The following is a 24649-nucleotide window of genomic DNA, read 5'->3' as shown; positions in this document are numbered from 1 at the left end:
TTTTCTGAATTTCCAATGAAGATTAGCAGCTGAGATGGGGTGTTTAAACAATCTGCTATATAAAATTATAGAAAGGGAAGACTCCAAATGTGATCACAGTGACTGCCCTAGAAATAAGTGAACTTTCCTTTGAATAACTTGGAATTTCCCCCTGCCTCAGCTCAGATTAGGAATCAAGGTGGATAAAAGCCAACAGATGAATCTGTCCATCATTTTGACAAATTGCAGCAGTCCAAGATAGAAACTTTGACAGGTAAATATTCCATTTTCTTCCCGACAGCATAAGGAAAAGCTGCAAGTGGATTTCTCAAGATAGTAACTGCTATACAAGAAATAGCACCTACTATTGCGCTGTTAAGTTAACAAGCCCAAGAACATTATTTAATTTTAATACATTAAACAAGACTGCAGGGCCTGATGGCTCAACAGTAGAATTCCATTACGTTTACAGTTTCAATAATAACACCAGTTTGGAAGGGACTGTTTGTTTATATTCTATTTATATTATAAATATTGCTTCTTGGACTGAAACAAAGAAAACCTAGATATTAAAGCCCCAAACCCAGTAAGAAATTGTGTAGTCCTAAAAATCAATTTCACTGTTAATGCCAGCGGTAAGATTCTAGCTACAGTGGTGGCTAACAGGCTGAAGATGATTGAAAAAGATTAAGTAAGGGCAAACAGTTAAAGGATACTATCGAGAAGGAAATTAATATAACAGATAATTATAATAACAGCTTGATTCCTTCTATTATTTATTTTGTTGATACTGGGTCTCAAAATAAACTTGGAGATGGAAATGTGTCATTGGCTTGGGCATCCTAAATGATATTTAAGAAACCTTCTGACAACCCCGTATATTCCAGTATAGGTCAACAGCACCATCTAGTGTGTCTCACACTCTGAATGCCTGCAGAGAACTCCTAAATAGACAAATATTCTGGGTTTTTATTGCCAGTCCGCATATCTGGTTTAAACCCTACTTAGTCTGCACCAGCTAGTTGTTTTAAAGTGGAAGTTCAGAACCATTAAGAAGGTGGAACCTGCCGCTAATTAAAGTAGTAGTAGTAGTGGTAGTTACTTAGCACCATCAGAGATGGAGTTTGGTCTCAAATTCTCACAAATCTGTGGGGCATGACTTCAGTTCCATTGCCTCCTTGCGAAATTCCAATTCAGGTGGCCATAGATTGATAGATAGATATCAACTCATACGAATTATCAAGGAGGTATAGAGCAATATATAGAACTACAATAAAAACATTGCAAAAAAATAATACAATGAATTGTCAAAGATGTTCTGTAAGGAATTATGAATTGTAGTGTATAAAATTAATCAAATGAAACTGGAAATGCTGGGAATTAATAATGACGAACAATTAAATATAGAAATAAAAATATATTACGCAGGCAAACCAGGAGAATAATAGTATTAATCATTTGGGAATTTTGTCATCACAGAATCTTATGGTTAATACACACAATGCGATGATTGTGGGGACGAACTTTCACAAGGAAAATTGTAGTGGTTTGATGAAATGGTAACAAGCTGAATATTCACCCTAAAATAATATTTTTTGTTTTGATCTTTCCATTAGCAATTCCATCAGAAAATATTAAGAGTTTGCGACCTAATATTGATGTGCACAAGGGGCAATGGAAGAAATTTGGTAAGGTTGAGGAAATAAAAAAGATTTGTCAAAACACTGTTATAAATTTACATGTTATTAGAGCGAGATCATTAATTACCGAAAGATTTGTAAGAAGGTTCTAGAGTTAATTTAATAAACCCATTAATAAATGATACCTTAAGTTCTTTGTACTGTCAGTTTTTTTTAATGTGTGTGTGTATTAAAGAACTGAAAAAGTGCTGGCAACTTTAAAAATGCACCTCTCATCTGAGGTGTGCTTTTATGATACTCTAAAGTTCATATACAAAGCTGGCTGGTGAAAAGACCAGTGCTCAGTGTGAGTCTTGCAATATCTTTTGCTAATAACCAGTCAGCCAGCACTGCATGAGATTTGACATGAGGAATGTTTTATGCACCACATCCCCCTATATTTCTCTGCCAAGTATATGAGCCTTGGATCTTCACATGTGTTATAATACCAACAACATTTGCACTAGCCAGAGCCCTGCGTTCGTTCGTCAGCTCTGGTGCAAAATGCATCGCTTGCCTAAGGCCAAAGATGGAGGAGAATTTCATTTGGCCCACATTTTCAAAGCAAACTAACCTAATGTACACGTCCTGGCATTATACGCAGGTCGGACCACAATTATCCTTCAGATTTCACACTTATCCAATTTTTGTGATACAATTCTCGGCTCGAGATGCAGGCAAAAATGTACATTTTAGAATAAAATATTTTAGAAATGAGTACATTGAATATGTATTCGGGAATGTAGTTTGTAATGAAATATTATTTAAACGTGTAATTTGTGATAAAATGCAAACTGAAGTATATACAGTGATACCTAGGTTTTTGAACGTCTCTGTTGATGAATGTTTCGGTTTTTGAATGCTATAAACCCAGAAATAAATGCTTCAGTTTTGGAACATGCTTTGGAAGTTGAACATGCCACGCAGCTTCCGTATTGAGGCTTCCATATTGAGTTTTTTTGTTTTTGAACGTTTCGGAACTCGAATGACATTCCAGAACAGATTCTGTTCGAAAACTGAGGTACCACTGTATTTAGTTATAGATTTAAGCAGAAGTGGTTGGGGCGGTGTTATCCTGAAACCAGTATCACTGCCACGTTTCTGGACGGAGTGGGGGAGAGGCAAGGTGCTGGTGAGGGGAGGGTTGGGTCGTGATTGTCAGGAGGGTAGCACTGCTGGAGGTAAGTGTTTTGAGTTCAGTTGAAAGTGTTTCCTGCTTGGCAGGGGGTTGGACTTGATGGCCCTTGTGGTCTCTTCCAACTCTATGATTCTATGAAAGAGAGTTGAGGGTTAGAATCGTAGAGTTGAAAGGGACCCTGAGCGTCATCCAATCAAACCCTCTGCAAGGCAGGGATCTCAAGAGGGTCCCCCATCCAATTTGAAACCATGCCGGACCTGCTTAGCTTTGCAGTTTTATTGTTGCACCTCCAGGGTTGGTTGGGTTGGGAGTGGGTGGTAAAAGGTGTGAGAAATACATAATATAATAATTATTCATCGTGGGTGTGGAGCAGGGTTGGATAGTTTAAAATAGGATCGGTATTATATTAGCCATTGCTACCTTATGTAATAAAAAAAAAGAACCCTGGTCAGTTAAGTCCAGTCAAAGGCGTTGGGATGGGGTTATGGTGCTCATCTCGCTTTCAGGCCGGGTCATGTGGCCAGCATGACTAAACCGCTTCTGGCACAACAGGGCACGGTGACGGAAACCAGAGCAGCCCATGGAAACGCTGTTTACCTCCCCGCCTCAGCAGTACCTATTTATCTACTTGCACTGGCATGCTTCCGAACTGCTAGGTTGGCAGGAGCTGGGACAGAGCAATGGGAGCTCACCCCCACACGGAGATTCGAACCGCTGACCTTCTGATCGGCAAGCCCAAGAGTCTCAGTGGTTTAGACCACAGTGCCACCCGCATAATTACTTTATTTATGTAATAAAGTAACACATTAAGATAAAGAAAAGACTGAAACCATATGTTTATGTACACTAAGCCAGTGTTTCCCAACCTTGTGCCTCCAGCTGTTTTTGAACTACAACTCCCATCATCCCTGACTAGCAAGACCAGTGGCAAGGGATGATGGGAATTGTAGTCCAAAAACAGCTGGAGGCACAAGGTTGGGAAACACTGCACTAAGCAATCATAAAATGCTTGTTTCATAAATTAATTGAATTATACCATATACCTATTATTTAGCTATGCTAGAGGTGGAGTAGTCAGATAAATATTATCTGTGGCGGCAGTGGGGATAAAGGGGGATTACTGAAATACCCAGCAAAAACCCAGCTCAGAACTGTACGTCTTGTGAGGAGGTGCCCCAGGGGAGTGTGCCAGAGCATCTCAGAGCCGGGGGTTTGAGATGCTCTGCTTTAATATGATAGATTATCTTTCCTTGTACAGCCATATCTGTCATGGATTCTATGGGGATGGTACCTGAAAACTATCCATCATCCCTAGCAAACTGAACACAGAGAGTCAAGAACTCTGGAGTCATCAAATGAGCATTTATTGACGGCCACTAGTCAGGGTCCTTTAAAGGCTGAAACGTCTTTCTTTCCCCGCACTTCAGCGGAAGGATCTTTCTCTTTCCGTCACGCTTGTGCACCTGACAGCCAGGTAAGCTTTTGACAGCATGTTGCTATGCTTGATCTGTCTGCCAGGTCTGTTATCACAGCAGCAAATATGCTTTCCAAGTAGCCCTGTAAATACGCGGCTATGGTAAACAACTCTGGGCCATCTGAGTCAAGTCAGGGCAAATTTGGCGATCATCAGCCCCTGATATGAGATCTTTGCTTCAAACCTGGATGTCCTGTTCTGATATGATGCTTGATGAGTATATGAGCAAGGATGACTAAGATATTGAAGTGTTATGGGTGCCTTAAGTGAAAAAGTATAGTATAATTAAAGGCTCCAGGAAACTGGACCCCACTGAAGAGTAGGGCAAAGGTGGCTGTCCAATAATAAGCCCTTCCAAACGCTTGCTTTTCATAATGAAGCTTTCAATGAAAGCCAGCTTGAACACAAAGGAATAAAATCAAGAGCTGCAAACATGACTACACTGACTGAGGCTTTGGACTGTTGGTTTTTGGTAATATACGCAGATTCACCTGCTGTGACACAAGACATATAAAGCAAAGTTTGGACATGAGTTGAGCAAATATAGAATTATATGTATGCAGCTCTCAGGTCCTCTGTGTGGATGAAGTCCCTACTAAATTTTCTGGCCTATATGGGCTGCACACTTCCGCTTACAAGCTCTTTGCCTCTGTAAGTCTATTCCTGCAAAGGCTGATCGGGAAATGGGAAGGCAAGGAACAGCTGGCGTTTCCACTTTTTTATAATGAAGGTAAAATCACCTACAACAGTAGGCTCCAGCAGTAGCGTAGCCAGCCTGGGGGGTGCACAGGGAGGCATGGGGGTCTGTACTGCGTCATGGTGGCTGCTGTGCGTTGGGGGTTGGGATTCTGGGTGGCAGGGGAACTTGAGGGCAGCACAGCAGTTGCTGGGTGTTGAGTTCTTGGTGAACATATCGGATGACACAACGATTCTTCAAACAGCTCTTGTTTATTCACAGGCCAGAACAGAACTGAGCTGAAGGGTTCAGCCAGCCTGCTTATATAGAGCTCCACTAGAACGCAACAGTAACCATTTTCTGTAACTATCCAATCACTGAACGTCACTTTCAACCCCTTATTTGCATATGTGGACCTGAGTGAAAACTATCTACAGTATCCCCCTGTTGGCCCAGGGTGAGAACTTCAGTACATAACACTGGGTGTTTCGGGTGTTGCAGGGGGTGCAGGGACTTCCTGTCCCTGAAATCGGCGGCTGCCCTAAAAAAAAGCTCAGCAACTTTGGTCCGCCCAGGCGCCGGCAGGGGTTGCTGCGCCGCTGGCCCCTCAACCTCTAGCTCTGAACTTCTGAAGGTTTCTTTCCAGGGCTACGTCCCTCTTGACCACAGTTTTCAAACTCATTGCCCCCCGCCAAACAAACAAGGAGAGGGAATGAGATTTATAGTTTCCCAGCCCCCAATGGTAAAGTCTGCCATTGCAAATATAAGTCGTGCTTATATTTCTTAAATTTGGCAGGCTTCATCCTTTCAGAAGCAGTGACCTTACCTACAATTTGCATCTAATTCTGGCAGAAAATGAAAGCCAGAGATCTTTTTTTCCTTTGTTTTAAGAATAAATTTTAAAGTTCTCCTGTATGAAAACACCTGCATGAATCTTCTTGAAATTTGGCAGGCTTCATCAACTTTAAAGTGGCTCCTTTGCTTGCAAATTCCATCCACTTACATTAAAAGGATAAAATGTTATAGCAATTTTAAGAAACCTCATTATTCGGGGGCACGAAAGAGCTTTGGATTTAGCAGATTAGATTCCGTCCTCCTGAATGACGGAGAGCGGATCCAAAACTTTTAATGCTTTTGAATGCTGCAGGTACACAGGAGCAGAAGGCCTCAAAAGTGGGGTTGTTCCTTCTTTCCATTGCCGCACAAACCCTGGAATTTGGCCCATGCCAAAATATAAGAAGTGACCCAAGGTCATAAAGTCAGCTTTTTGGCCGAGTGAGGATTTGAACCGGCAACTCCTCACTCCTGGTCAGGCAAATTTGGTCCTCTGCAGCACAATGGCTCTTAATTGAATAAAGTAACATTGAGTCAGTTTAGCATGCTTTAAAATTGATTTTTAATTCAAGCATTTCCCAATAAGGGCCCACCTAATTTTTTGAATCAAGCTGAGGGGACTTTGTCCATCATTGCTGGAGACTGCGATTCTCCGGGTGATTCAGCCTAAGCCCCCTGGGTTATTCAACAAAGCAATAAGGCTTCCCCTGCAAATGGTTGTCTTGTGTACTGCCATCATAAGTAGCAGGAGGTCATGCCGCTCTTAAAAGCCAGAGCCTCCTTCAGCAATTACAGCACAATTTCCCTGTTAAAATGTTGTCATCAACAATGACTTCGCAGCCCAATGAAGCATCTCTGATTAGATTTTCAGTGCTGTTACACATCAAGCCATTTCTTACAGTACAGTTTCCATACTAAGTACCAATTTTGCTATTCAGCATTTTTAACAACCGTGTTCTGCGGGGAAGATGGAACAAAGCTGTCAGCGGCGTGTCTGCTTCCAGATCTAGGCTGGAGGTTTTTTTTTTTTACTGAGGGAGGCAGGAAGAGGCTCGCAAGATTGCTAAGCTTCTTGAAGATGGTGCTTAACCACAATTATTTCCAACAAGTACACTGACTAACAAACTGAGCTAAAATATTGCTTGCAGCCTATATATAGTCAAAACAAAAAAAAAATCCTTCCAGTAGCACCTTAAAGACCATGGCAGACCAACACGGCTACCTATCTGTAACTGAGCCTATATATAGGTTTAATACTAGGGAACAAAGATGCAGGTATATCCCGTATGTATTATTTGCAAGCCAAGAACAAGACTCTACTTACCGCTTGTGGTTTGTTTAGGGGAAAACAAAGCACAACTATTGGTTTGCAGGTAATGTGAAGCCTGCCTCAGGTCGATTCCCTGATCTGAAGTAGGGTTTCCCAAACTTGGGTCTCCAGCTGTTTTTGGACTACCACTCCCATCATCCCTAGCTAGCAGGACCAGTGGTCAGCGATGATGGGACTAAAACAGCTGGAGACCCAAGTTTGGGAAATCCTGGGTTGGAGTGGGGGAAGGAGCGAAGGGCACATAATTTCAGTGCTATGCACCAGCACACTGCTCATTCACCATAAACCATAGTTTGCTCATAGACATCCAATGAAACTGAATGTTAGAAGATTAAGGATAAAAGAAAGTACTTTTTCACGAAGTGTATCATCAAATTATGGAAGTCACTCCCTAGGAGGCAGTGATGAGACCAATTTGGATGGCTGCCAAAGAGGATAATAAATAACAACAACAACAACAACAACAACAACAACAACAATTTATTATTTGTACCCCACCCATCTGGCTGGGTTTCTCCAGCCACTCTGGGCGGCTTCCAACAAGGATTAATAAAACATCACAATAAAACATCAAACAGTAAAAACTTCCCTGAACAGGGCTGCCTTCAGATGTCTTCTAAATGTCAGATACGTAGTTGTTTATCTCCTTGACATCTGGTGGGGGGGGGCATTCCACAGGGCGGGCGCCACTACCGAGAAGGCTCTCTGCCTGGTTCCCTGTAACTTGGCTTCTCGCAGGGAGGGAACCGCTAGAAGGCCTTGGAGCTGGACCTCAGTGTCCGGGCAGAACAATGGAGGTGGAGATGCTCCTTCAGGTACACTGGGCCGAGGCGCTTTAGGGTTTTAAAGGTCAGCACCAACACAAATTCATGGACGAAAGGGATGTCAAAGGCTTTATGCTCTATGTCTACAGTTTGAAGGTGAGATGCTTATAAATACCAGTTCCTGGCAGCCACAGGAAGTGTGCTCTTATGTTCATGTTTAGCTTGCTGCTTTTCTCACAGGTACCTGGTGGGTCCCTACAAGAAGAGGATGCTGGACTCAATGGGTCATGGGCCTGATCCTGCAAGCTTCTGTTCTGTGCTTCTGCTTTAAATTATGATTTAAAGTGACATTCAATCTGGGTCAGCAGCTGGCTGCAGCAAGATCACATTTCCTCTTAATTCAGATACGAATTTGATACAAGTTGTTCCTTTTGAAGTTATATTTTATTATGACTTTTTTGCATTGGATCAGATTATTATAAGGTGTATGTTCTTCACTGGATATTTTGTTGCTGCAAACCACCTTGTGTATAGTAAGAAAGAAAGGCGGTATACGAATTAAAAGTGGAACGAAATGAAATTAATAGGCTCTCTGACCAAACAGATTTTTATTCATGATGTAATGAGATAACTTTTTAATGCAATGCACAGCTCCACTTAATGCTGTAACATACATAGATCATCAGGTAATAAAGGGCACCCCTGCCATTTGCTGCAGCTGAAGATGTTTAGAGACCTGTGCTTTTAATTTTACATTCACTGCTAATTTTTCTAAACAGCCACACGCACCATCTGTTAGCCATTCTTAAATGATGAGATTCAGGCTGTGTTTCATTGTGAAAAGTCATTTTACACAAATTTGAATGTGTACTTAACGATGTATTGTAAAGTATTCCTTAGAGAATTTCTTCCTTCGCTGTGACAAAATATATCAATGTTTGAGCGCACTGCTTTACCGCATTGTTTTATCAGATTGTTTTATCTCTAAGCAAGCGGTGCTCTAAATTTGTGTGGGCAGTCTCACGCGCTTGTTTGAAGAGGAAATTATAAGGGAAGGGGTCGCAGAGCTCAATGGCAGACCCCATACTTTGCATGCTTCAGTCCAGAGTTCAATACTATCTATCACGAGCGACAGCGCTAGAAAAATCTGACCTCCTGGGACTTACAAGAAATGCCTCCAGAAGCTCAGGGTAATTGGCTCTGATAAGGTCACTCAGACTGAGCCAGTGTGATGTAGTGGTTAAGAGCGGTGGACTCGTAATCTGGTGAACCGGGTTCGATTCCCCGTGGGGAGTTGCCTACATCTCAATAAGTGAATGTTTGTTTTGTGTGTTCTTTATTTTTAGTGAATATGATAGATAGAGGGATTAAATGCCTCCAGTCGGAGCGGGAAAAACTGGGGTACACAGTACTGGGCCTCAGCAAACAATACTGCCCAATGCAAATACATTTGGGAGATTGCAGGCACACGTACGTCACCACTCTGGGCTCCCAGACGGCCAATTTATTGAGCATTCGTCCTGAATCACAGACTTCAGGGAGGTTAGAATATGTGCAGTCTTTGTTAATTCTGATTTGCTTATAAAACAATGAACTTTCATCCCAATTTGCTTGCATGGTATTTGAAAGGCTTCCTGTTAATTATCCATCCATCCCATACTTTTATTGTTGTTGTTTAGTAATGTCCGCCTCTTCGTGACCCCCTGGACCAGAGCACGCCAGGCCCTCCTGTCTTCCACTGCCTCCCACGGTTTGGTCAAACTCATGCTGGTAGCTTCTATGACACTGTTCCACCATCTTGTCCTCTGTCGTCCCCTTCTCCTTGGGCCCTCCATCTTTCCCAACATCAGGGTCTTTTCCAGGGAGTCTTCTCTTCTCATGAGGTGGCCAAAGTCTTGGAGCCTCAGCTTCAGGATCTGCCCTTCCAGTGAGCACTCAGGGCTGGTTTCCTTCAGAATGGAATCCCATACTTTACAGTGCATTTCTCCATCAGTTCCCTAACCACAAAGAGTCTGGGTTTTTTTAAGGTGGATTTGTTGCACCAGGTCAACACAGCACTTTATCCACTTTAATAGTGCAACCCTAAATTTGCAGTATGCGTTTGAATCTCTCCTGCAAAATAAGGAGAGCCTGGAGGTGACCTTACTCAGTTAGTGCTTGGACAGCCTACAATGGCCTGGCCTCTATGACAAATGATTAGTTCAGAAACCCTGGAAAATCCCCGGAAAATCCCCATCCCGAACGGTATAATAGACCTCAGCAAGGACCCCTGAATTCATCAAACGAAGCTTCTCTACGAAAGACAAAGAGACTTTAAACCCCAGAATCCCTTCAAATCCCATAAAAGTGAAGATGTAAAGGTCAGTGGATGAGTACATGAGGCGTATATCTGGAACGGTATATGTACAAGACAAAACTCAAAGGGGCAATGTTCATCAGTCTTGAACATCAAGTTGCAGCTCCGAACAATTTATTTCACGGTGACTTGATGAAGTCAATGGCATTGTTCTGCAGCGAGTGATGCGATGATCTAGCCTCATCCAACCCATCAACGATCTGGACAGTAATTCTAGAGGACTTCTTCAAAAAGAGGGCTGTTCTCTGACAGCACTACAAAATAGGGGACTGTCCTATATACAGGGTGAGGCCCCGTGGACAGAGTACAAATGTTCCATGGGGCCTCTTTTAAAAGACTCACCCTGCATATGAATGCATGGCCACCCAACTTTACATCAAGAAGACCCAGAGGAAAAGGACCACAGCTCCGTAGTAGAGGATTGCTGCGTATGCAGAAGGTCCAAAATTCAATCTCCAGCCTCTCAAAGTAGCATTGGGAGAGAAGCCTGTCTGAAATCATGTATAGTCTCTGCCAGTCAGTGTAGGAAATATGGAACCAACGGATGGATGTGGTATAAGGCAGGCAGCTTCCTATGTTCTTACTGCCAGTCCTCTGCCTCTGCCTTATGGGGAGCCTTATGCTGGTGGTTATGGCTGGCAAGGATATAAATGGTAATAGGGATGCGGGTGGCGTTGTGGGTTAAACCACAGAGCTTAGGACTTGCCGATCAGAAGGTCGGCGGTTCGAATCCCCGCAATGGGGTGAGCGCCCGAGGGCTGTCACAATGGGGTGAGTGCCCAAGGGCTGTCACATGGAAGAGGGAATAAGCTTGCTTTCTCTTGCTCTGAAGGGTAGGACTCGAACCCATGGCTTCAAGTTGCAAGAAAGGAGATTCCAACTAAACATCAGGAAGAAACTTCTGACAGTATGAGCTGTTCGACAGCGAAACAGTCTCCCTCAGGAAGTTGTGGAGTCTCCTTCCTTGGGTGTTTTTAAGCAGAGGTTGGATGGCCATCTGTCATGGATGGGGTTGGACTAGATGACCCCTGGGACCCTTCCAACTCTACAATTGTATGATTCATTGTTATTATTAATAATGGGGAATATTATTATTCCCCAGAGTGGCTAGGGAAACCTAGCCAGATGGGCGGGGTAAAAATAAAATAAAATAAATAAAATAAAATAAAATAAAATAAAATAAAATAAAATAAAATAAAATAAAATAAAATAAAATAAAATAAAATAAAATAAAATAAAATAAAATAAAATAAAATAAAATAATAAAATAAAATAAAATAAAATAAAATAATTATATACTGCCCTATACCCGGAGGTCTCAGGGCGGTTTTCACAGTTCTCCTTGTTGACACGTCTTACAAGCCTCCATGGCAAGAACAGTCCATTTACTCCTACTCTCTGCTTCTTGTTCTTTAGCCAATTGTCGATTTCATAAAAAGGCCTCGCCACATTTTCCATGACTGCAAGGTTTATTTGGGAGTTAAGGAGCAACTCTGTCAAAAGCATTTTTGAAAGTCCAAATACTGTGCTTCAAACATAGTGCATAAAACTGTTGTGATTCCTGTTAACATTGCCAGAGGTTGCCTGGCCCCTTCTGGGGCACCAGAGTTGGGGCTCTTGCTGAACTGCGAATCCCATCATCTCTGGGCATCGGCAATGCCAGCTGGGGATCATGGGAGTTGTGGTTCAGGAACATCTGGAGGGCCAAAGGTATCCTCTGCGATAAATCATAAGGGTCTAGGAAAGGGCCTTGAATGTTTGAAAGGAAGCTCCTAGATTGCCAGGGAATATACCGTATTTTTCGCTCTATAAGACACACCAGACGCACCTAGTTTTTGGACGAGCAAAACAAGAAAAAAAATATTCTGAATCTCAGAAGCCAGAACAGCAAGCGGGATTGCTGCGCAGTGAAAGCAGTGATCCCTCTTGCTGTTCTGGCTTCTGGGATAGCTGCGCAGCCTGCATTCGCTCCATAAGATGCACACACATTTCCCCTTACTTTTTAGGAGGGGAAAAGTAAGTCTTACAGAGCAAAAAATACGGTACTTCCCTTGCAGGCTTCCAGTAATTTAGAGGGACCAGTAGACCCACATGCTCACTTGACTGGTAGCAGACACCAAGGCTGTGTGTGTGTTTTCAGGGACAAAGAATCTTTGTGACTTATTTTCAAAATAACACATTCTTGAGAAAGGATTCTGAGTAACCTGCTCTGGGAGTTCTGCTGGGTCATATTCTCTGTCACTGAAGAATTTATTTATTTTTAAAAAATGAAATACACGCTGCAATTTGAATATCTCAATAAATTATCTTTTGGAGGGTATCAGTTTAGCGTCTTAGCCTCTCATCATTTTCTCCCAGTCGCATTTGCCATTCTGTGAGCAACCAGCGTTGTGTTTCCTCAGGGGAAGCTGATCCTGGAAGGAGAAATCCCGAGGGACGAAACTGAAGCAAAACCAAAATGATGTTTAATTTAACAGTTTGAAAGGAGGAGGGTGTGAAACTCGTCAATGGACAGCGTTGTGCCATAGCTGGTTGCAAACCTTATTAATGTGTTTCCACCACAGTGCGAAGGGAGAAGCATTGCAAGAAAGGGAAGCACTTGAAAAAACAATTTTCCAAAAACAATGTCTGGCACCCAAAATAATTAAGAACTGTATCTCTGGGAGGAATTGTTCTTACTGTTTTTTCAGGTTATTTTTTTTTTACTCTTTCCCTTCAGAAACTTTAATAATAAGAAGAGGTGGCTGCAGTTTGCTTTGCAGTACGCAATTTCTCTTAAAAGCGGTGCTGTTCAATTACCTGTCTGTTTGCTGGCGCGGAAGTCCAGCAAAAGGAAAAGCAAGCTTCCATTTAATGCCTTTAAATGTTCTTCTGCCCACGAGTATGCAGCAATAAAGCTTTATTGAATTCTGATTCCCTGTTACCCTGAACATCATTCACTTTTATTGATATGCAAGCCCATCCACGCTCCTGTCAGCAACAGAAATAATTTCACGTAATAAAATTGCCTTTTTCTTTTGGCACTATGGCAGCAAGCAAAAGTAAAACCAGCAATGTTGATATGCAAAAGACTTATGCAGACGTCTTCACTCCTTCCCACAGACTGGGGGGAACCCAGATGTGATACCCCTGAAGGCAAAGAGGATGTAAATAAATTCACCAGCCTGCCTGAGAGGAAATGAACTGCAAGAGAAGCAAGATGCCAATACCAGTCTCAGGATCTGGAGTCAGGGGCAGGTAAGCAATAAAACACCTGGTGTCAGTGAAGTTAATTCTTCTGGGGTACTGTACTTACAATTGTTCAAACCCCTGCAGTATCAGAATATGCTACAGCATTCTGTAAGCCTGAAAGTGATATGAGCCCCGCAACCCCATAACCTCCTTTGACTGGACTTAACCATCCAGGGGTCCTTTACCTTAGAGTTGTGGGTTAAACCACAGAGCCTAGGACTTGCTGATCAGAAGGTCGGCAGTTCGAATCCCCGTGACGGGGTGAGCTCCCGTTGCTCGGTCCCTGCTCCTGCCAACCTGGCAGTTCGAAAGCACGTCAAAGTGCAAGTAGATAAATAGGTACCGCTTTGGTGGGAAGGTAAACGGCGTTTCCGTGCGCTGCTCTGGTTCGCCAGAAGCAGCTTAGTCTTTCTGGCCACATGACCTGGAAGCTGTACACCGGCTCCCTCGGCCAATAAAGCGAGATGAGCACCGCAAGCCGAGTTCTCCGCAACTGGACCTAATGGTCAGAGGTCCCTTTACATTTACCTACAGCATTCTAGCATTAGAAGAGGTGGTGAATCTCTTCTTTGGTCCTATGAACACTGAATTCAGCATGAGGTCAACTGTGCAAATGCAGGCAATATTCACTGGGAATGTTATCTTCTCCCTCTAGAACAGGAGTGTTCAACTTTTTCAGACCTGCGACATTTCCTCCTGCATAAACAAAGGTTCACTTTTCTCTCTGCTTTTTGCCTTTTCTCACCATGTCTGTTTTATTCTACCCTTCTCCTTCATTTGCGTTGTTCTCAGAGACTCTGCTCCGAAAAACAACCATGCCTTTTAAAAGGAAGGCAGTAAAAATGACTGGGATCTGTCTTCAATCACCCCGTTGTGGATACCAACCTGACATCTGAAGACATCTGTCAGGGGCTCAGGAGCAGAGGCACAGGAGAGGGAGGAAATGGAGAGCGAGGGGGAGGAATCCAAGGGGAGCGTAGGCGATGACAGTGGTCCGAGGGATTCCCTGAGTCTCTCCAGCGAATCGGAAGATTCACAGAAGGGGGCGCCCATGGCCAGGGCAAGGGGGGTGCCTAGGGGGACACCCCAGGAAGAAGGGTCCAGAGGGGACTCAGAGAGCAGCAGTTGGAAATCAGGACCAGCTTCCCCACCAGGGCACAGTGGGGGGGAGGAGTCCCAGGTATCGGGATCAGGCCGCTCACCACCAGCGAGAGGAGATGAGTCAGGATTGACCACGCCTCCATCGGAGAGCGCGGAAACGGTCGAGAGGAAAGTTGGAGGCTGGGCGCGCGCACCAAGTTCAAATGTACAGGCGAGCGGCACAGCAGGTAGCCCGGATAGGGAACCAGGTCCTAAAGCCCGCCGGAAGGAGGGACAAGAGTCAGGGGGGTCAGCGTCAGAAGAGTCCAGAAAGGAGGAGACCCCGGGGGGCAGAAGGACCCAGAGGAGGAAAGAGCAACGGAAGAGGTGGAGTAAGGCTAGAGTCTTAAACTGGTGTACAGGAGGCGGAGACTCAGACGGAGCTTCGCCGGTCTAGGTTCTAGACGTAGAGCTGCACGCTGCGGCTTGTAAATGGAAACTGAACTTCAATAAAGACTTTTGTACATTACCACTGGCTGGCGTTGGTCCTCTGTGAGCTGGGACCTAGAGGCAGCTCTGACAACATCTGAGGAACATTTGGGGGCTTTCCGCAGTAGTTCCCAACCCCACCAGAAACAGCAGGGACCTCCACAACAGTAGAGCCCTCCCCGCCGGAACAGGGTCCAACCCCCCCACCCCTTTAGTAGCACAGACTGGGGATTAGATTTTCGAAGCAAGCTGGGTAAGGAGGGGTGGGAACAAAGAACAACTTTTAATTTCCTATAGCATGCTCTTTCCATGATAAAAATGTTTCCGCACACAACCTCATTTTGCCTCTCATACAAATGGGAAGGTGTTCCTGGGGCATGCAAGTAAACTGGAGCCTACTCGTTTCAGAACTGTACCTCCAGGAGTGGCCTGGAGTCTTAATAGGAGCAAGAAGTAATACAGTCGTACCTCAGCTCCTGAACGCTTTGGGAGTCAAACGTTCTGGCTCCGGAACCATCGAAAATCGGAAGTGAGTGTTCCAGTTTTCGAACATTCTTTTGGAAGCCAAACGTCCGACAGGGCTTCTGTGACTTCCGATTGGATGTAGGAGCTTCCTGCAGCCAATCAGAAGCCACGCTTTGGAAGCTGAACATTTCAGAAGTCAAACGGACTTCCGGAATGGATTCTGTTCGACTTCTGGGGTACAACTGTAGAGGTCTTGCCAACACTCTAAATTCACAATGTCTGTCATGACGACACAATTTGATGCATGTGTGAAAGGCATAAAAACAGATCCCTTTCAGGAAGGAAAAGACTTGTATTTCAAGAGTTGGTGGAGAGGGTTGGCTACAAAGCAGGGATAGGGGGAGTCCCTGCTTTTGATCTGACCTCTTATCAGATTCTGGCACACGCTTTTTGCTCTCAGCTCCCGCCCTGCACGCCTCTCAGCTCATGTGCAATACAGGGATAACGATGCCAATTCATGTTTAAGGATTAATCCCATAATGTACGTGAAGCACTTTAAGCACCTAAACACACTACTGTTATTATCGTTATCATTATTATTGTTTCCTTTCCGACGAATGTTTCCTGTCACATCATGCCCGTGACCTTTCTCATCTGGAGGCAATTGTCTGTGTGGATCACTGCCTGATGGGATTATCTGGGATTTATACAGATGCTTATGAAAGGTTGGATAACCTTGCAGCCCTACCAGTGCTAATTAAAGCTGATTAAGTGTCAACACTATTCTAATCACGACATGGAAGACAGAAGGGACAGGGACTCTGCCTAGAGAGTTTATTGTCGAAGTCTTACAGCTTTGGAACAAGCTGAAGCCATCTTGGGATGATGAACGAGCACAGCGACGATTCATGAGGACACCTTACAAACTTGTGGCAAGATTGATGTTCACCTCCTCCTGGCTCAGTCCCTCTACGCAACGGTACGAGTGAAGCAATGAGTTTTGATTTCACATCGCTCCATGAAATGCCAGAGTCATGCTAGCCTAATGCTCGGGGATGGGGGATAATTTCAGAGCAGAGAAATCCAGGCCTTGAAGAGAAAAGATGAGGGAGCAATGAGAAAATTGCAAGCCCAGTACAAGTATGGGAAGGATGCTCTGAGAGTTTATTTATTTTCATTTTTTAAAAATGCTTTCTATGTACAGTAAGCCCCCGACTTCAAACTCTAGCATCTGTAGTTGGAGGGTCTTCAATAGCAAGGCTGAAACAGAGCTCCGCTTCAGTTTGGCATGATAAATGCTCCACAACAGCATCACAAAGAGAAACAGACACAACACAACCAACCGCCATGCCTAGGAGAAGATCCATGGTAGTGTTATACATCAAGTGTCAGATCAAGCCTGGAGATCCAGGTTGACATCTGATCGGAGGGCGTTCCACAGGGCGGCTGCCTCGTGAAATGGCAGCAGAGCAACTGCCCCCAATTTGCCGCTGTTGGGGCAGACACCACTTTTACAGAGAATACATTTTGAGCAACTGGCAGATATTTTCACCTGGCATAAAAATATCCCTTAACGCACCACCAGAGGGATTTGCGTTAAAAAGGTAACGGGGCCCCTGACCATTAGGTCCAGTCGTGGCCTACTCTGAGGTTGCGGCGCTCATCTCGCTTTATTGGCCGAGGGAGCCGGCGTACAGCTTCCGGCTCATGTGGCCAGCATGACTAAGCCGCTTCTGGAGAACCAGAGCAGCGCATGGAAACAGCGTTTACCTTCCTGCCGGAGCAGTACCTATTTATCTACTTGCACTTTGATGTGCTTTCGAACTGCTAGGTTGGCAGGAGCAGGGACCAAACAATGGGAGCTCACTCCATCACGGGGATTCGAACCGCCGACCTTCTGATTGGCAAGTCCTAGGCTCTGTGGTTTAACCCACATAAGACCAATTTCCTCAGAATAAACATGGAGCTTAAACCTGACAGCAACCTATAATGTCTCTCCAGAAGGAGCTGGTTTCACAGGGTGCAAAACCACTCCGGATATTATCTATGCATTCAGGTGCTCCTGATTCCCCTACTCTGCTGCTTCGAAGATAGCCTCCATTCATTCTCCTATGGATTGAAACTGAAGGGGAGGAATTGCATTTGCTATTGATGCGGCCTGTTCTGTTTCCTTCCTAATGCTCATTAGCTTTCTGCCCCCACTCCCAGAAAAGCCATTGCTTTAAATTCAGCACAGAGAACAAGTCAGGTCTCTGTCTTAGAGGACACTGTCCCAGGTCTACTGTTCTCTTACCAAGGACATCATTTCCAGAAAGCAGTTTTTGTGGCAACAAGTCATCTGCACTTTCCAGTCATGCAAAGAGATTCTTAAAATACTTGGCCAGAGCCTTTAACTTTACAAGGAGACTGGTTCAACTCCTTCAGAAGTCTCTTTCCCCACCAAATCTCATTTTGCATATATAAAATCACAGAAGGAACCCTAAAGATAACCCCCTCACTAATCCTATAACAATATATTTTGAAAACCCCTTGGTGATGGTGCCTGCTTCTGCTCTCTCAGCTGTAGTGGAAGTTTGCAGGCTGTAGGACTGAGGGCGGAAAGGATTTGGGTCGGGGAAGTATATTCTGTTTTCCATTTCCTTAATTAATTGATAAAATGCCAAGCTGAACAAAAGAATGGTGCCCACTTTCACTTTTTATTTTTTTAAAATAGCTTCTGGAATGAGGGAAGGGGGTTGAAACTAATCTAACAGTTTGTGGTAACGACTCTGGGCTTATCCCATATGCTGAAAATCCTAGGCTAAGCACATGCTCAGAGGCAACCTTCTCATGGATATGATCTTTATGATTATTTAACAGTTATTTTGGCTTAAGAATTCCATGCAATGCATTCACTGACCGACCCAAATACTGTTATTGCTGTGCCTTAGCTGTAAAATGTAAACACCATCCTCTGAATGGTAAAAATACAATTATAATGCATTATCATATGAATTTGACTGGCCTCATTTCTTGCTTATAGCGCAGTGGATTGCACTTGCCCACTGCTGCCCATCTGCCCGTGTCTTCGGACTCCCAGACGCCACCCCTAGCCCCTATCTACTGAAGTACAAGTGTCCCTATATTCACTTCTGAAATGTTGGAGAGCCCCAGCCTGGTGGAACGTTCTCCCACAAGAGACCAGGGCCCAGAGGGATTTGACATCTTTCCGCAGGGGCTACAAGACGGAGCTGTTCCACCAGGTCTTTGGGCAGGATGCAGTTTGACTTACTTTCCTTTGTATAAACCAAGCCCAAAGGAGGCCCCCAACCTGCTCACAGGCCCTTGTATGATCAGTGGAAACAGTTGGCCCTGGCAAGTACTAGCCACTCTCAGTTCCAACCTGATAATTGCCACCTGCCCAGATTTTAACTTGTCTGAATTAATTTTAAGATGTATTTTAATTAGCTGATGTCTGTTTTATGCATATTGTGTTGTTTTTATGATGTTAGACACTCTGAGCTCAGCCTTGGCCGAGGAGGGCGGGATACAAATAAAATTATTATTACTATTTATTATTATTATTATTAATTATTATTATTATTATAGAGTCAGTTCTCACACACTTCTTTACGGAAATCCCAGATGTGATGGGGTACATGCGCCTCCTTTCATGCTTTAACTGTCTGCAATTGATCCCTACACACAAAAGGTGATGAAATGACTGCCCTGGAAACACCTAAAATACTTAAAATTGAAAAGCGGCACAAAAATGACAAATACACAAATGCATGTAGGCCGAGTAGACATTCTGCATCCTGACATACACACAGTTGGAGCTGCTCAGTGTTCAGATATCTCTCTTTTATGCGGTAGGCTCAAAATTCAGTGCTTAAGGCCACCTGCCCTGCACACAGGTTGTGATTTGAGGCGCCTGTGGTTGTTTTTACAATCAAACAGCATCTATGTTTCGGGAAATAAACAAATGTGGTTCAGCCTCTGGCATCCCTGATCAAAAAGGATCTCGGGTCCAAAAGTCACCTGAGACCCTAATGTGTCACTTCCAGGCAGAGCAGATAACACGTGGTCTATCACTAATGAACTCATGCGTGTGTGCTCTCTCTGCACAGGGGAACCATCTAAAAGGCAGCTCTTCATCCTTGCAGTGCTAACTGTAGAGAGAAGCCCCTGGTAAAGTAAATTATTACTTGCTACAACACTCTTTCTTTTTTCCCTTTTTTTAGCGTTATTGTTTTTTTCAGCAGGAATGTAAAAAGCTTTGCCTACTTTTTTGAAAATCAAACAGTGTGATACTTTTTTTAAAACAACTTGACATTGTTCTAGTCCAGCGATATTCTAATACGCAGCTACAGCAATGCCTCCGAAGCTGAATTTTAGCGCTGAAAAGAGCTTGAAGAAATGCCATTGGTGTACATTTCAGTAAGAAAACGGACATGGCTTGTTTTCGTATCAATACACTTTCTATTTCTGTTCCAAAAATGCAAGGAGGTGCTCTACTTAAGCATAATTATGAAACGTCAATAATACAAACCACCACCGTCGGGTAACATGCACCTACAATGTTCATACTGCTTAGCATTTATATAACATTTTGTGGGCGGGGAGGGGGCATTCAAAATACTTTTCATAAGAATTTGAGAAAAGCCATGGTGAATCAGACCAAATACTCATCTAGGACAGCGTCTCATTCCCCACAGTGGGAATGATATGATAAGTTTTATGGTAAGCACACAAACGAAAAGCATAAAGAAAGTTTATTGTTTACTTCTTATTATAGTCATTGTTTCCTTCCTCCCAAAAACTGCTTTGAACCCTGGAGGTTAAATATAGCCTCTTTAGCAATAGATTTGGGCAAATAAATCCAACACGGACATGTTTAATGGCGTCTTAAGCCTCTCTAAGCCATTGCCATTGCCATTACCACATCTTGCGACATGAGATCTTATCAATGAAAACCACCATAGTATTATTTCAGAAATGGAGGTGTGTAAGGCAGAGTGGGAGTGGCTTTCCTTGGGGCAGCTGTTGGCAAAAGCAGGATTCAGACTAGGAACTTCCTTACCCAGTGGAAATAGGGTAAAATAGCACACCGATTCTCCTACAGGACGACAAAGTGATTTTACAATCCCTTGGGGGAAACAAGTGTACAGTCAAAAATTCTCATTCATGCACTGAAAGAAAAAGAATGATAAGAAGGTGGTATACATACTGTAAGGGACACATTCATATTGCACTTCTAGATATTTGTATGTTCCTGGACAAGGGTCAGGAAACACATCTGGACCTGCCACCACAGCACACTGCGTCCGGTTGCTGCACCTGAAAGAGAAAGAAGCAAAGTAAGAGGAGAAACGCAATGGAAGGAAATATTTATATTGTGGATCCAAATTTAAATAAACATCCAATGTGCTGCAATTATGATTATGATTATTGGTGGAGTGGAGAACCTCAAATCCAGGAGATGAATGCAGTCCTTCAGGGCTCCCTAGACCACTCCTTTTTTCCTAAGCTTCTTTATCCAGACCACACCTCTCACTGGCTCTGCTCCGTTAGCTCCTGGCTGGAGGACACCAGACTTGGACAATACCTCTTGCTTGGATGAAGAAGAGTTTGGATTTGATATCCCGCTTTAGCACTACCCAAAGGAGTCTCAAAGCGGCTAACACTCTCCTTTTCCTTCCTCCCCCTCAACAAACCCTCAGTGAGGTGAGTGAGGCTGAGAGACTTCAGAGAAGTGTGACTAGCCCAAGGTCACCCGGCAGCTGCAGGTGGAGGAGCGGGGAAGCGAACCCGGTTGACCAGATTACGAGTCCACCGCTCTTAACCACTACACCACACTGGCTCCCCTGGATGGATGGATGTGTGTATGTGCAGAAACACGGTTTTGCATGGCTGGAAGACTCACACCTGTTTTGCAACACTCATTTTTGACCTCTCACATCACCAGCCACTGGTATGGTGCAGGATGTGACCCTTGGGCTGAAAAAGTCATAGAATCATAGAATCATAGAGTTGGAAGAGACCACAAGGGCCATCGAGTCCAACCCCCTGCCAAGCAGGAAACGCCATCAGAGCACTCCTGACATGTGGTTGTCAAGCCTCTGCTTAAAGACCTCCAAAGGAGGAGACTCCACCACACTCCTTGGCAGAAAATTCCACTGCCAAACAGCTCTTACTGTCAGGAAGTTCTTCCTAATGTTTAGGTGGAATCTTCTTTCTTGTAGTTTGGATCCATTGCTCCGTGTCCGCTTCTCTGGAGCAGCAGAAAACAACCTTTCTCCCTCCTCTATGTGACATCCTTTTATATATTTGAACATGGCTATCATATCACCCCTGAACCTCCTCTTCTCCAGGCTAAACATGCCCAGCTCCCTTAGCCGTCACTAAACTATTGCCACTAAAACCCATGCTTCCGCCGTGAACACATTCAGTGGCCTTAGGCAAGTCATCACCTCTCACATTCATTACAGGAGTGTTTCCAAACACCAGACAACATTAGACCAGTGGACCAATGACCTGCCTCAATAGAGGGCAGCTTCAAGTGGAACTTTGGGAAGGAAAAGGTTAATGTATCCAGTAGTACCTAAGGAGACTGCTTTACTAGTTTCCCAGACACACAGTTTGCTAGTAAATTATAGGCAAATGATTAGAAAATAATTGCATACTCCTCTGGAAGGTGAGAGTCGTTTCTGCAAAAGGTCATGGCTCCCAGTGCTTAGTTTAGCTCCTTCCCTCATTTTTTTAAATATATATTTTAGGATGATGTAAATCTAAATGTTTTTGAAGAAGACTGCAATCCGGAGAGAGTGAGACTGAGGCTGTTTCTGCACTTTGGGACGTGCATGTGTGGCTTTGCTGTTTTCCTGGGTGCATTTCTCCATCCACACATGAGCACTTGCGATTTTATGCCTCCCAAATCGATCTTTCCATCCACACTAGTTAGTGGAATATATTCACAGTGTGTGTTGTCCCCAGTTAGTACTTCCCCTTAGTAACACTTTAAGTTCTGGAAACCTGAGGTTCATTGTGAGCATGTGTGCAGGTATTTTTTAAAAAAAGTTTTTATTTTATTTTTTAATACAGTGGTACCTCAGGTTAAGTACTTAATTCGTTCTGGAGGTCCATACTTAACCTGAAACTGTTCTTAACCTGAAGCACCACTTTAGCTAATGGGGCTTCCTGCTGCTGCCACGCTGCCAAAGCACAATTTCTGTTCTCACCCTGAAGCAAAGTTTTTAACCTGAGGTAATATTTCTGGGTTAGCAGCGTCTGTAACCTGAAGCGTATGTAACCTGAAGCATATGTAACCCGACGTACCACTGTACAAGTTTTGCAACGCACTGGATTTACACAAAGTGAGCCATAAAATAATTTTTAAAGATGTGTGCGACATTCCAAGCCAGGAAAGCTGATGTCCCTTTTGAGCAGGGGTCAGTAAACTTTTTCAGCAGGGGGGCGGTCCACTGTCCCTCAGATCTTGTGGGGGGGCTTGACTATATTTTTTTGGGGGGAAATGAACCAATGTCCCACAAATAACCCAGAGATGCATTTTAAATAAAAGCACACATTCTACTCATGTAAAAACACCAGGCAACCCCCAGAAATAACCCAGAGATGCATTTTAAATGAAAGGACACATTCTACTCATGTAAAAACATGCTGATTCCCAGACTGTCTGCGGGCCAAATTTAGAAGGCGATTGGGCCGGATCCGGCCCCCGGGCCTTAGTTTGCCTACCCATGCTTTTGAGTGTATCAGCAGCTATTTGTTACCTTCCTGACTGTGTTTATTTTTTAACTGAAACACAAGTTTTCTGATATACCAGATTTACAGAAAAGAGCAACAGACATATATGTCGCTCCAACCAGGCAAGGATTCTTAAACACTGTTGCACCTTTTATGTTAATAAAACCCAGCCACACGATGCGCTACCACACATCCACAGCCAGGTAGCACACATTTCATATTGGATTTTCTTCCCATATCAGAATATCCCCATGGATCAGGAATATCTGAATTTAGTGGTGGTGGGGGAAGTGTGGCTAACACTTGGATGAGCGGGATGTTGTGTGGACACGCGCGCGCGCACACACACACACACACACACACACACAAAACACACAAAATGGCGACACAAGCAGCTTGAAATCCTCATTAACCTTCAGTGCAGCTGAGCCCTGAGAAAGGTAGAAAGTCAAGTTTGATCTCTACAGCTATCTTGGGGTGCTGGTATTGGCCCTGGAGATTATATGGGGTCAATGGCTTTTGGCTGGAATGCTTAATGTGTTAAACCTGCAAATGCGCATAAATGTTAAGAAACAGCATAACCACCCACTGCCTCCTTCCAAGCACATGGAAGTGCCATGCCCCTTGCTGCTCAAAATGCAGTAAAAGTAGTAAGACGTTCATTTATGTCATGCGTGGAACTTATACCAGGAACATCTGCATAATGCCAAGAGCATGCAAAAAAACTGGAATGGCATTTTGCATAATATATGCACATTTAAGACTAGAGAATCTGGCTCAAAAAAATCAAAATCCAACAAGACAAGTAGAGATGTGAAGACTTTTCTCAAGTGGAATGTAAAAATATCAATCTGCTGTCAAAACTGTAGCTGGCTGATTGTTTTAATGAGAGCAGGATTTATAGGCTGGTGAACAGAAATATTCTTCAGCTTCGTCACTGAAAAGCAATCCTCCCCAAAAGCTGTAGGAAGCCAGAGATATAATTAAAACCTGTCAATAAACCAACTGCATTCAGCATGTGGCAGGACTTTCCTGTAGAAGCATTGCAGAATCCAGATAATTGCTTCACAGCGTAGGCCAGAAAGCCATTAATTTCATATTCAGAAAGATCCATAAATACAATAAATAAGAGAGCTTTCCTAATGAAGAAAATTGCAGATTATTTGGATTTCCATCTTTGATTACATCTTTAACCCTCGGGTCCATGAAAAGAAAAACATTACAGTTCTGTTTAAGGAATTCCTTCTTCAGAAGCATTAACATTATTAAAATTATGGAGAGTCAAAGAACTAGAAAACAAGGCAGAAGCAGGAAAAGTGTGCTAAAGAGGAAGGGAAAACAGAAGTGATTTGGGACCCCATGAATGCCAATACCTTGGTGTCCAAACAACCAACTTATCAAGCTGTAC

At 43.7% G+C, this 24649-nt stretch overlaps 1 protein-coding gene across 13 annotated transcripts in view; it reads right to left on the bottom strand.

Annotated features, from left to right (window-relative positions):
• ADGRL3 (adhesion G protein-coupled receptor L3) overlaps window positions 1-24649 on the bottom strand; it is a 548617-nt gene that overhangs the window by 236374 nt on the left and 287594 nt on the right. For all 13 annotated transcript variants that reach the window (XM_081893739.1, XM_081893730.1, XM_081893741.1 and 10 more), the window contains exon 5: window positions 20705-20814. In XM_081893739.1, the coding sequence (XP_081749865.1) occupies window positions 20705-20814 (110 nt within the window). The remainder of the gene's footprint in view (window positions 1-20704; window positions 20815-24649) is intronic.

The sequence above is a fragment of the Podarcis melisellensis genome (genome assembly GCF_964234715.1).
Source record: "Podarcis melisellensis genome assembly, chromosome: 17".
NCBI classification, from domain to species: Eukaryota; Metazoa; Chordata; class Lepidosauria; order Squamata; family Lacertidae; genus Podarcis; species Podarcis melisellensis.
This window is presented reverse-complemented; position numbering and strand designations above follow the sequence as displayed.